The 13349-nt window shown below is 46.0% G+C and overlaps 1 protein-coding gene across 1 annotated transcript in view; it reads left to right on the plus strand.

Annotated features, from left to right (window-relative positions):
* Window positions 1–8167: 8167 nt before the first annotated feature.
* The window catches only part of tmem63a (transmembrane protein 63A), a 43644-nt gene continuing 38462 nt past the window's right edge, over window positions 8168–13349 (plus strand). The window contains exons 1-2 of the mRNA XM_080745348.1: window positions 8168–8267; window positions 12445–12619. Of these exons, the coding sequence (XP_080601474.1) occupies window positions 12458–12619 (162 nt within the window). The 5' untranslated portion in view covers window positions 8168–8267; window positions 12445–12457. The remainder of the gene's footprint in view (window positions 8268–12444; window positions 12620–13349) is intronic.

Raw genomic sequence — 13349 nt, forward strand, 5'->3', positions numbered from 1 at the left:
CCAACACAACCATTCTCCTGTCACTCGCGCCGTCCACCCTGTCCTCCTACTGGACCGCCCGGCACATCACAACACCACACCAGTCCTATCCTCACACAACCAGTCAGTCCAGTCCGGACCGCCACGGTGTTCAAGACACCTCCGCGGCTAGCGAAATAGCCTATTTCTCCCACGCCGCCATTCAAAGCCGGCTCGCTCCACGGGACGCGAGTTTCTAAATTCTAGGAGAGCTAAGGCAAGGAGCGCTCGTTTTCAACCACGGGACCTCCGCTACAACTCACAGCGATGACGTCACTCCCAGATCCAGAGTTGCTCAGCCCTGCCTATGATTTTCTGTCCAACACTCAAAGCTAAGTATCTTTTCACACACCCGACTCCTATACCCACAGCACATCCTCACCTACTCATTCGCCAACCTCCACCATTCTACATTGATTCATTGAATACTAGTCCCAACAACAATACAGGCAAGAGCAATGGTATCATTTTACAATGATCATTTCCATTGCAGCCATACATTCACCGTAATCCAACAAGCCGAACCATATTCATCCATACATCTATCCGTTCATAGCCACCACTCCTCCCCCCATCGTCCTCACCAGCCCACCATTCTGTTCTATATCTAATAAATGGTGTTAAGGCTAACACTGCATGATCCTAAACAGCTTATCCAATCATCCATACATCCACCTATCCCTTCGGGTTATTAACCACTCCCCACACTATTTCTCTCACCAGCGTCCCATTGCTCCATTTGTCTAAAACGTGACATTTTACCATCACAATGCATGGACCATCATCCATTTGCAAAACAAACACTCACCTCCCCACACTCTCCACCACCTAATCTTCATGTATAAATTGTTATGCACATGCTCTCTGCCACCTCCATGCGTTATTTGTCTTGCAACGTAGGCCACAGTTAACTATGAAAACCGTCACATCTTGTCCATATGTATGTCTGTGAGTGAGTAATGCCTCAATGTCTATAGCTGCTAACCCGTTATGACATCATCGTTGTGACATCTCATTGTGACATCATAATCTGCCTGTGTCCCTCGTATGCCCATTGTATGCATATGCTGCATGTCTAGAGCTGACCCATGACATCACATTGTTGTGACGTCACATCATGGCGACATTTTATTCCGTCAATGTCCCTTGTATGCCTATTGAATGCATATGCTGTATCCATCATTCACTTCTCCTCCTCCCTCCCTCCCTTCTCCTCCTCCCTTCCTCCTTCCGTGCCTCCTTCCCTCCCTCCCTTCCTCCTTCCATCCCTCCCTCCCTCCCTCCCTCCATCCATCCACCCATCCCTCTATCCACCCATCCATCTCTCCATGCATCCATCCATCTCTCCATCCATCTCTCCCTCCCTCTCTCCATCCATCCCTCCCTCCCTCCCTCCCTCCATCCATCCACCCATCCCTCTATCCATCCATCCATCTCTCCCTCCCTCCCTCCCTCCATCCATCCATCCCTCTATCCATCCATCCATCTCTCCATCCATCCCTCCCTCCCTCCCTCCCTCTCTCCCTCTCTCCCTCCCTCCCTCCATCCATCCATTCATCTCTCCATCCATCCCTCCCTCCCTCCCTCCCTCCATCCACCCATCCCTCTATCCATCCATCCATCTCTCCATGCATCCATCCATCTCTCCCTCCCTCCCTCCCTCCATCCACCCATCCCTCTATCCATCCATCCATCCATCCACATCCATCCATCCATCCATCATCCATCCATCCACGCATCCATCCATCCACATTCATCCATCCATCCCAACACATTGTCGTGACATCACATCGTCGCATTACATTCTGTCCCTATCCTCGTATGCCCACTCCTATTACGTCCGCTTTCAGCCCAGCAGCCATAGCCAGTGACCGTCTACTCGGCTTCCAGTGCTAAACTATTACAACATCCCCACCTAGTCACCATCGAAGCTGCTTCCAGACCAGCAGCCGCATAGCCTGCGACTGCCTACCTGGCTTCCAGTGCTAAACCATTACAACTTCCCCTTCTAGCCATTTCAATTACGGCTGCCTTCAGCCCAGGCAGCAGCCATAGCCAGCGACTGCCTACCCGGCTTCCAGTGCTATACCACTACAACATCCCCTCATAGCCTTTACTATCACGGCTGCCTTTAAGCCTAGCAGCCATTGCCTGCAACTGCCTACCTGGCTTCCAGTGCTAAACCATTACAACATCCCCTCCCACCCACAGCTGCCTTCAGTCCAGCAGCGATATAGCCAGCGACAGCCTACTAGGCATCCACTGCTAACCACGTTCACAACTGTTCCCTTGTTTGTTTTGTCATGCAATTTCCAGGTACGAAGTTCCACAGCCCATGTCGCATGCCCACCCATACCCACCACCTCCAGGCTCCCTCAAAGCAGCCCATGATGAATACCTCCTCCTCCCTCCGACCGGCACAGCGTGCCTCCTCCAACCGGCACAGCGTGCCTCCTCCTCCAACCGGCACAGCGTGCCTCCTCCAACCGGCACAGCGTGCCTCCTCCGACAACCGGCACAGCGTGCCTCCTCCTCCCTCCGACCAGTCCTCCCTCCGACCAGCACAGCGTGCCTCCTCTTCCCTCTGACCGGCACAGCGTGCCTCCTCCTCCCTCCGACCAGTCCTCCCTCCGACCAGCACAGCGTGCCTCCTCCTCCCTCTGACCGGCACAGCGTGCCTCCTCCAACCGGCACAGCGGACACGTTGGCCTACACCAAGTTAAAATCCAGCTGGTCCCGTTCAGCCATTACCCCCCCCCCCCCCCTCCCTCCATCCATCCATCATTCACTTCCCCTCCTCCCTCCCTCCCTCCTCCTCCCTCCCTTCCTCCCTCCCTCCTCCTCCCTCCCTTCCTCCTTATGTGCCTCCTTCCCTCCCTCCCTTCCTCCTTCCATGCCTCCTTCCCTCCCTCCCTTCCTCCTCCCTCCCTCCCTCCATCCATCCATCCACCCATCCCTCTATCCATTCCAGGTCCAGTATTCACTCCAGTATTCACTGCTACGATTACCCATTCCTCCTGTCCACCCGTGCCATCTGAGATCCACCAGATCTTGTCGCGGCTTCTTTGGGCCCTCGTACTGTCCAGCCGCTCCGTCCTCATCCACTCAGACAATCAAACCACTGTAGATATCATTAACAAAGGCCATTCCTCCTCACTCCCCATCATGTCCCTCCTCAGACGGCTCACCTGGAAATTCAGGCTACTGGCTCCAGACGCGGACATCCACCCCACTCCGGTACCTCCGTTTCTCACATGACCTTCCCATAGACCACCCTCTCTGCCACCACATACACCACGCCCAACACAACCATTCTCCTGTCACTCGCGCCGTCCACCCTGTCCTCCTACTGGACCGCCCGGAGAATTTCCAATCATTTCACTCCGCCTATGCGCTACATTCCCCGTCCCTAGACCTAGCCACACTCGCCTCCCTCATCAGCCACTGCCACACTTCCCGGTCTATGCCCTCGTACACCATCCGTGCGTACCTCGCCGGTATTAACTTCGTATCGAAACTCCTCACCGGCGCTCCTCACCCCTTCCATTCACATCCCCACGTCTCTTTGCTTCTTAAAGGCATTAGACGGTACGAGCCACGTCATCCTCCTAGCCGCCAACCCCTCACCTCACCACTCGCCGATCGTATCTCGGTACTCCGTTCCGGCTACGCCAACCCATCCACCGACTCCACACTCGAACCAGTATTCCTCCTGGCCTTTACGGGTTCCTCAGGTGTTCGGAGTTCACCGCGTCCAACACCAGATTCAATCCGGCTCACCACCCCTGCCTCGCCGACCTGACAATTCTAGACCCTTCCACCCTAATCTACACGCTCAGGCACAGTAAAACGGACCAATACGGAGCATCGACTCCCATTTACCTTTTAAGCTAAATTCACCCCTCAGTCCCTTCGAGCCACTCGTGCGCCACCTCCTTACCCGCCGGTCCCAAAACGCTTCACCTTCCGATCCACTATTCATTTCCGAAACCGGCACCGTTATCACTCGGACCCGGTTCCATCGCCACCTCCGTCGTTACTCCAGTATTCACTCCCGTATTCATTCCGGTATTCACTCCAATATTCATTCCAGTATTCATTCCAGTATTCACTCCAGTATTCACTCCAATATTCATTCCAGTATTCACTCCAGTATTCACTCCAATATTCACTGCTACGATCACCCTAACCCATTCCTGTCTAGCCGCTCCTTCCTCATACACCCGTACAACCAATTGTCACCCCATCTACACTCCATATCGTTCACACCGATCGAACTAAACTAATCGAATGCTTCGATCCTCTACCTGCGAAGTCCGCCTACATCCGTTCTAGTGGTCCAACCCTGCCCATGCCATGTGTTCACTTTTTGGGGCCTTAAAGCGTAAACTCTGCGCACTCCAGATCCATGGACCTCGGCGCCACTCCAGATCCATCGACCTCGGCGCCACTCCAGATCCAAGGACCCCAAAGCCAAACACCCAGGGTCCATCGCCCCCTGGAACCACTAACCGCCACCTGCTAGCACCCAGACCAACAAGCACCCATACCTATTCAGCCCATCTCCACCGCACAACTCATCTACACCACATAACTCATCTACACCACACCATCCTCAGTACTCCATCCCTCAATCAGTCTCCATTCATACACACTGTATCCATTCAATAAATACAACCCAACTGATATTGTTTGATGGTGTGGTCTTTACTAGTGAAATGCTGTTGGTACAACGTAAGTTCAGGAGGAATAAGACCACACCGGAGAACTATCTCCCCACTATGTTATTGCCTCCAATCAGGCTGACTTCTACTCCTCCCAAGCTCACCTGCTTGTGATCCCATTGATAACAATTCCTCCCCTATCTCCTCCCCCAAACCAACCAAGGGTTGTATTTATACACGACCACCTCCACCTACTACCCTCTGATCCGTTTCTCGCATCCCTCCACCACCCCAATCTCCACACTTTTCTCATGCGCTCCACTAACATTTCCTCATCCTTTCCTTCAGGTTCCAGATGGGGCCTTAAAGCGTAAACTCTGCGCACTCCAGATCCATGGACCTCGGCGCCACTCCAGATCCATCGACCTCGGCGCCACTCCAGATCCAAGGACCCCAAAGCCAAACACCCAGGGTCCATCGCCCCCTGGAACCACTAACCGCCACCTGCTAGCACCCAGACCAACAAGCACCCATACCTATTCAGCCCATCTCCACCGCACAACTCATCTACACCACATAACTCATCTACACCACACCATCCTCAGTACTCCATCCCTCAATCAGTCTCCATTCATACACACTGTATCCATTCAATAAATACAACCCAACTGATATTGTTTGATGGTGTGGTCTTTACTAGTGAACTGCACGTCCCTAGCTGTCAGCCTCCTACACCGCTGCCCCCACCACACACTGGAGAAGAGGCCATAAGCATTGGAGACGAAGGACGCAAAGTTTGATTACAAATTAATGTCGACAACAATCCACATTTTCATCACTTAACCACGTAACCCCTGGTGTCACTATTCTGGACATGTCATGATAATAGGAAAACCTTCTGTAAGAATCACACCATAGTATGAAGTGAGTGCAGGCACCATTTATGATTTTATGATTTCATTAAGCGTCACGCGAAGCTTGGCCAATTATGTGACCCTGAGCGTACAACAAACTTTGAGAACTTTGCGCCAAGATGTAGGCCAGATGTAGGCCAGAGTAGGCCACGATTCAGAGCCCGGAAATGTTTTGGGGCCCGGACAAAGCCAGATGTTGGAGCTTACTGTAGCTCCTTCCAAGAGCACCGCTCAAAAATAGCAATTGGAAATAATGCTGGGGTCAAGTATAGACCCCCGGGGGACCTCGGACGATATATATTAGGGAGTATCATGCACAAATCCGCATGGGTGAAGCTGGAAAATAAATTCCCTCAGCACGGAATCCAATTCCACCCCTGAAGTGTCCAGTCAAATATAACCATACAGAGTGAATGTTACATAAAAGTGCTTTACCCTCTGCCATAATAACACCTGTCACAGGATACTGGTGAACCAGGCCCTCTTGTGAAGATGGCTAAATGGAGAAGTGGGCAAACAAAGAGGGCAGTGGAGAACTGGGCACTCTTTACAAAGTGGCCACTATAGAGAGAACTGGGCACTTTCCACTTTTGTGAAGTAGATACCTTCATGGGGGAAATTCAGTCGCCCAGAGGCGGCACAGCAGTTAAGGTTACAAGTTACAGGTAAGTATGAAAAATGAACAGCTAAAAACAAACAAGGAGGAAGAAACAACAATACAAAGCAAAAGTAAAAACGTAAGTAATAAAACAAAATAATATTATATAAAGTGTCGAGAAAAGTAAAAGCCACAAAAAAGTCACGACACAACACAAATTGTAATACTTAAAGTAGCCTAGTATAGTGGTGAACTGGGCATTTTTATGAAGTAGCCACATAACTGGACATGTTATAACACTGGGCATTTGCCATGCACAGCTGGGCTGTGGAGCAGTGTTTGAGTCTGAGAAACAGTGCATGATGCATGTTAGCCCTAGAATAGCTGTGATATTACACAATGTAGGGCTATTCCAGCACCGCCATACAGTAGATTAACCCCATGCCTTCCTGCAGGTAGCAGACATGGCATTAAAGGTTGTAGTGCTGTGAGTGTAGCAGCCTACTGACCTCACAATGAACTGCTGTGACTTGTATTTGAAAAGATAGACAGCAAAAACAGGATCTGAGAGTTGCTTAGTTTCATATCCACTTGAAAGTTTGTAAACAACAAGCCATATAGTGCTTTCTTGGGTGCATGGTTTTAAATCCTATTGGCAGACCTTGTATCTGAACTGTGAGCTAAGGCTACTGTCCTGTGCTTTTCCTATGCTGTCTGCTAATAAAATATTCATTCAGTCAGTCAATCAATCAATCAATCAATCAATCAATCAATCAATCAATCAAGTTTATAGTCTATCTCCTCTGTTCCACTCTTCACATGGACAACATTCTCCTTTCTTTCCTTTCTTTAAAAAAAAAAGAAGACAAAATAAAATAAAGCACAATTTGCAAACACCTGAATTAATTTAATTCAGCAATCGTTTCGTTCGCCCGTTGGGGGCAGCGAATGTTGTGGAGATATTTTACAGTGCTATGCATGTATGCGCACATGACGCGCCCCACACTGCGCAGAGAGAGCGCAGGAGGAGTGTGTGTGCGCATAGCAGCGTTGCCAGTTTTTGCGAGAGAAATAAGCAACCAAAGCCTGGTACCTCGAGGTCAGAGCAGTATAATCAGAGAGTGGTGTCACCGCGGGGTCAGATCGATCAATCAATCGATCGATCGATCGATCGATCGATCGATCAATCAATCAATCAGTCAATGGAAACATGCCATATAGTGCTTTCTTAATCCTTAATAGCATCTGTGTGTGTGTGTGTGTGTGTGTGTGTGTGTGTGTGTGTGTGTGTGTGTGTGTGTGTGTGTGTGTGTGTGTGTCTGCGTGTGTGTGTGTGTGTGTGTGTGTGTGTGTGTGTGTGTGTGTGTGTGTGTGTGTGTGTGTGTGTGTGTGTGTGTGTTTTAAACTGTTAACAAAGTATCCAATCAATCCAAAAAACTAAAAAAAGCAACTTCACAGGAGAAAAAAAAGTAGGTCTCTACAACAGGGGGTCCGCGACCCCTAGGGGGTCCGCGGAGGTACTGCAGGGGGTCCGCGAAATTATTGCAAAAAAAAAAAAAAAAAAATGATTTCAAAAAAAGTTTTTTTTTTACATTTATGTTAAAAATAAATCATAATTCTATCCATTTTGAATAGCTTGAATATATGATTACTATGCAATTGACAGATTGTTGATATTATTGACATTGGTTCTCAGTTAATAAGTAGTATGTTTAGAAATGGTAGTGGTACGGCCCACCCTGCTCGCTAACTTGTAGGTCTACATGTTTAAAATGAAAAAATATGTCGTAGCCCCGACCCCCCCACCCTACGAGGTGGTAGGGGGTCCCTGCTCCATCTCCCCATCAGTTTGGGGGTCCCCGGCCTGAAAACGTTGAAGACCCCTGCTCTACAACATAAAAACTAGAACACGGTCGCTTATATTAATCAGACATGGCAACAGTGGCGCAGACAGACCACTGATGAGGAAGTGTGTCGCTTGCCTTGCACCGCAGAGCTCACAGTCCTCTGCAGTGTGTTGTCATGCTGTCACCGCACCGTCTGAGGATCTAACCGATTTACCACACACTACAGGTATGTGATCACCTTCCTTCCACGTGTTCTGTAGATCTATAAACATCCCAGCAGTGTTCATAACAGCAGCCAGATGAAGTCATGCATAGCTTTGTTAGCGTTAGGTTAGCTATACTTGTATTGTACCTTGGGGCAGTATGGTATGCAGCAGTTATTTCACAAACACACTGTTGGTCTTTGGACAGCTTTACACTAATATTTTAATTAATTAACCACAACGTGCAGTGAGGTAAATGATTAATATTTAATGACATCTATCTAGCTCTGGGTGTGGCTACTGTACAGTCCTGTGTGTTAATATCTATCTGTCAACAACATAGGTCTACTGTTTGTAGAAAACAGCTGTTAGTGCAGACATGCAGACTGGAGCTCACAGCTGTGTCACTTTCCATAGGAAATTACACAAGAGAATCTTGTTTAATCTCTTCAGCATGTGTCAACACTAATATCTAATCTGAATATCTTATGATGACAGTTTGCAAAACAAAAAGTACAGTTCTATACAAAAGGATGCTAAAAAGGATTAAACCCAAGGAAGCAGTATATGGCTTGTTTCCATTGGGTTCCTGTGTAAATTAATTCATCTAAACATTTAATGACAGACACTAATATAGGCTACAGTACTATATGATTGCAAAGCTGTGTCACTTTCCACAGGAAATTACACAAGATTCATTCATTTCTCTTGTGTAATTCCTTCTGCAAGTGTGTCAACAATAATATCTGAATATCTTATGATGACAGTTGTTTGCAAAACAAAAAGTACAGTTCTATACAAAAGGATGCTAAAAAGGATTAAACCCAAGGAAGTAGTATGGCTTGGGGTCCTGTGTATTCAATTAATCTAAACATTAATGCCAATAATATAGGCTACATGTACTGTATGATTGTAAAAGGAACCCAATGTAAACAAGCCACAGTGCTTTCTTGGGTTTAAATCCTATTAGTAGACCTTGTATCTGATTCTGAACTGTACTATGAAAACTGCTAAGTATTCAATCAATTAATCAATAAATCAATGTCAAAATAATACATAATATATATACTACTAACGTATGAGTTTATGGTTGCTTATGGCTTTAGCAGCAGCCAGAGCATGATGTGTCAGTGAGTGAGTGTTGACATGCATGACTCCTAAAGCGAGGTTAATCCTATTCCCTCCAAGGTGGGGCTCAGAGCTGACTTGTGACCATGTGTGCATAAGTGCATTTATACATCATGGACTCGTTTGAACCTGTTCAAAGTTGAACTGTTCTTCATTCTTACTCATATACAGTACCATACATGGGCAACAGGGGGCCCGGGGGCCACATGCGGCCCCCACCTTCATTTAATGCGGCCCGCAGGTTAATACCAGAATACTGATATATTATTGATTTCAGCTGTTCCAATTCCAAACATGACCTGCTTTAATTCCGTCAGTCTATATTAGTAGCTTAATGGCTAGTATAGTAGTATTAAAATGTGTTTTATTTTTTATTTTTTTGTCCAATGTATTTGTATTTAGCTTCATAAAGTTAACATGAGTTGAGTATATAACTAAATGCGTTTAATTAAATCATAATTACATTTCAGGATTCCAATTCAAAAGGAGCAAAAAAGGAGCAAAAATAGCCGATCTACAAGCTCAAAACGCATCGCAGTGCGATGCGTTTTGAGCTTGTAGATTGGCTATTTTTGCTTCTATTGTATGCAATATTAGAATGACAAATGTGGCCCTCTGGAGTGAAGGTGGAAATATAGTGGCCCTCACCATCATCAAAGTTGCCCACCCCTGTCATATACTGACTGTTAGGCCTGTCACAGTTATTACATAATTGTCCATTTGTAATTATTTGACATAATCACACAATTTTGTCATAATCGTTTCCATGTTGAAAGATGTTCATATATTTTCAAACAATTTTTTAATAAATAGTGGAAATAACGGATCTACAAGCTCACAACGAATCATAATGTGATGGTGAGCTTGTAGATCGGCTATTACTTTTATAAAGTATAAAGTTATCAATATCAAACATGTATCGGTCATTTCTTTGTATATTTAGGTTATGTGCCATCATATCTGCCATGTGCAACTTCAAAGCCTAAAAGCCAAACGGAAATGTAACTGTCAACAACGAACACACAATTAAATGGTTAATCGCAATTATTTGAGTGACAATCGTCATGTAAAATGTCAATCGTGACAGCTCTACTGACTGTGACTCTGTCTGTCTGTCTCTCTCTCTCTCTCTCTCTCTCTCTCTCTCTCTCTCTCTCTGCAAAACACTGCTGTTTGTGATCAATTTGAAATGAGTCTACATTGTTACCACAATGCTGTACCCCCTCCACCTGTTAGGCAATATATAAGTTTCCCATTTTCAACTGTTTCTATTATATTTTGACACTTTGGCAAATGTACAAACTTGCAGCACAGCAAAAAGTGACACGCTAAGAGCTTGTACATCTGCTATTTTTTAATAGCCGACAAACGCTAAAATCTAAAATGTCACAGATGCATTCCTGGTTTGACATTTTCACGTCAAGGACCCCCAAATGGATTGAGTGTGTTTGGCTGAATTTTGAAATGATTTTGTGCCAGGGACCCCCATACCATACAAGATTTGTCAACTTCTTAAGTTTTGACCAGAGGTCTACAAGTTCACAACGTCATGTAGATAATCTGTCTTATTTTCAAATAACTAAAACAGGGCTTAAGTGTTTAACGGTTCCTAGTTTTGCTTGGCACCCCCTGGAACCCCCTCAAGGACCCCTAGGGTTCCCCGGATGATCTGGGGTATCCAGCGCATCCGGGCTGGAACCAGGCATGGTTAACGTAAACCCGACTACTTCACTGAACGGGGTTCCCCAGGTGTCTGACTTAGGCAGTGATCAAGACTCTGAACCCCTAGTTGCTCCCGGTGAGCAGGTTGGTGCCTTGCATGGTTTCCTCTGCCATCGGTGTGTGAATGGGTGAATGTAATGCACAATCTCTGTATGCACCATTTACCATTTTCCTTTGGACCGCTTCTTTTCTCTTATCTCTTTAACTGATGTACAAGCTCACAACGAGTCGTGTTGCAAATTGTTGTGAGTTGTAGATTGCCTACTTTTCAGATCTGCAAGCTCACAACGCGTCACAACAGTGACACGTTGTGAGCTTGTAGATCTGCTATTTTTGGTGAAGAGTTGAGGTAGATGGAAAAAGAACTCAAGTACAGTGCAAATCAGGTCTGTTTTACTAAGCATAGTGTAGTGATAATGATGAATTCCAAATATTATCAAATTATTCCGAGGCACCCCTGGACTGGCATCAATGCACCCTAGGGTGCCACAGCAGACAGCACCCACTTTGGGAAACCCTGGCCTACACTACAAACACACACACACATACAGAGAGCTTGCTCTGCCACCCGCCACACCCCCAGCTGTCAGCTGTTAAACAACAAGAAGAAAAACTGTGTACTAATAATATTACATTTATTTAAATGCACACAAAAAGGATGTGAAACTAATAAGGCTGTTTTGAAACGGGCAATACATCTCCGAAAAAGAGGAAGCTTATCCCCGTCAGAGGAGTATGATATCGAATGTACTTTTCGAACTGTATTTAATTTCTCAAATGTCGCATGACTTTGGGGAAGCAGCGGACATACCGTCGGTATGGCTGGGGAAGCACAGAAATGCAACACATACTTGTATGAGCATGTGACAAATAAAACCTCTTGAATTTATTTTTTCCTGTGTATTTTATAATAAACTTCTAATCTATTCTCTAGGGCTGTTACAATTATGACATAATCGTCTAATCGCAATTGTTTTACATAATCGTGATTATTTTTCATAATTTAGTCATTATCGTGAATGTTGAAAATGTTTAATATACATATTTTTAAAAGTAAAAAATAGTGGAAATAGCAGATCTACAAGCTCGATGCGACGCGTTGAGCTTGTAGATCGGCTATTTCCACTATCAAAGTTATTTTTTAAGTAGTAAGTCAATAATTTCTTTGTATATTTAGGTTATGTGTCATATCTACCATGTACAACTTCAAAGCCTAAAAGCCAAACAGAAATGTAATTGTCAACGACAAAAACACAATTAAATCGTTAATCGCCAATTATTTGAGTGACAATTAATCGTCATGTAAAATGTCATGTCGTGACAGCCCTACTTATTCTCGCCCCACTCCAGACAGAGTCCCGCGATGTCTTCCACGTGGTGGGATGAGCGGCGCCTGCTGGCGGCCAACGGTACTACGCCGGGGGACAACAGCAGCTGTTTCAGCACGGCTCAGAGCACGGTGCTGAAGGGGGTCAGCTTTGGAGGGGTCCCCATCGTCCTGCTGCTGGACTTCACCGTCTTCCTGGTGGGTTCCGCCGCTGTCTGGGGTGTTTACGACGACACCTTTCCAGGACGCGACCCCCAAAATAATCATATTTGAACTAGGGATGGGACGATATGAGAATTTCATATCACGCTTATTGTGGCAAAAGAAATCACGATTTACGATATTATCGCGATAATCAAAATCCATTATCCTGGGGCCGAACATTTGCCAAAAAATAGCAGATCTACAAGCTCACAACGTGTCGCGACGTGACGCGTTGTGAGCTTGTAGATCGGCTATTTTTTGGCAAAGACATTTGATAAAGTGAAAAAAAAGACTGTATCAAGTAAGTATGTATATTACAAGTACCTTTTACCAAATATAGAAGGTTTAAGTTGTACCGGATATGCAGCTCAGCAAATAAAAGGTGAATTGATCCCATTGCATGACGGAGGACGATATCACAATACATTAAATCACCACGATACGATTATCGGGAGTGTTTTTCATCACGATAAACGATAATATCGCCCCATCCCTAATTTGAACTGGACTCCATCTCCCAGGGGTCTAGAGCATTGTAACAGAGACTCCTGCGCTTTACCAACTAATACCGACAAGTCAATAAGCCACTCCCGACCTACTTTTGCGCTGTGACTCATGTGGCGAAAATGGCACAGGAATCAAACTATTAGAGGGAATTGCAAAAATGAATATAATGTTCCCAAAGTTAGTGGCCAGGTGTAAACGGGACGTGTATCAGTTGAGA

Source organism: Nannobrachium achirus (genome assembly GCF_963921795.1).
Source record: "Nannobrachium achirus genome assembly, chromosome: 16".
Lineage (NCBI taxonomy): Eukaryota > Metazoa > Chordata > Actinopteri > Myctophiformes > Myctophidae > Nannobrachium > Nannobrachium achirus.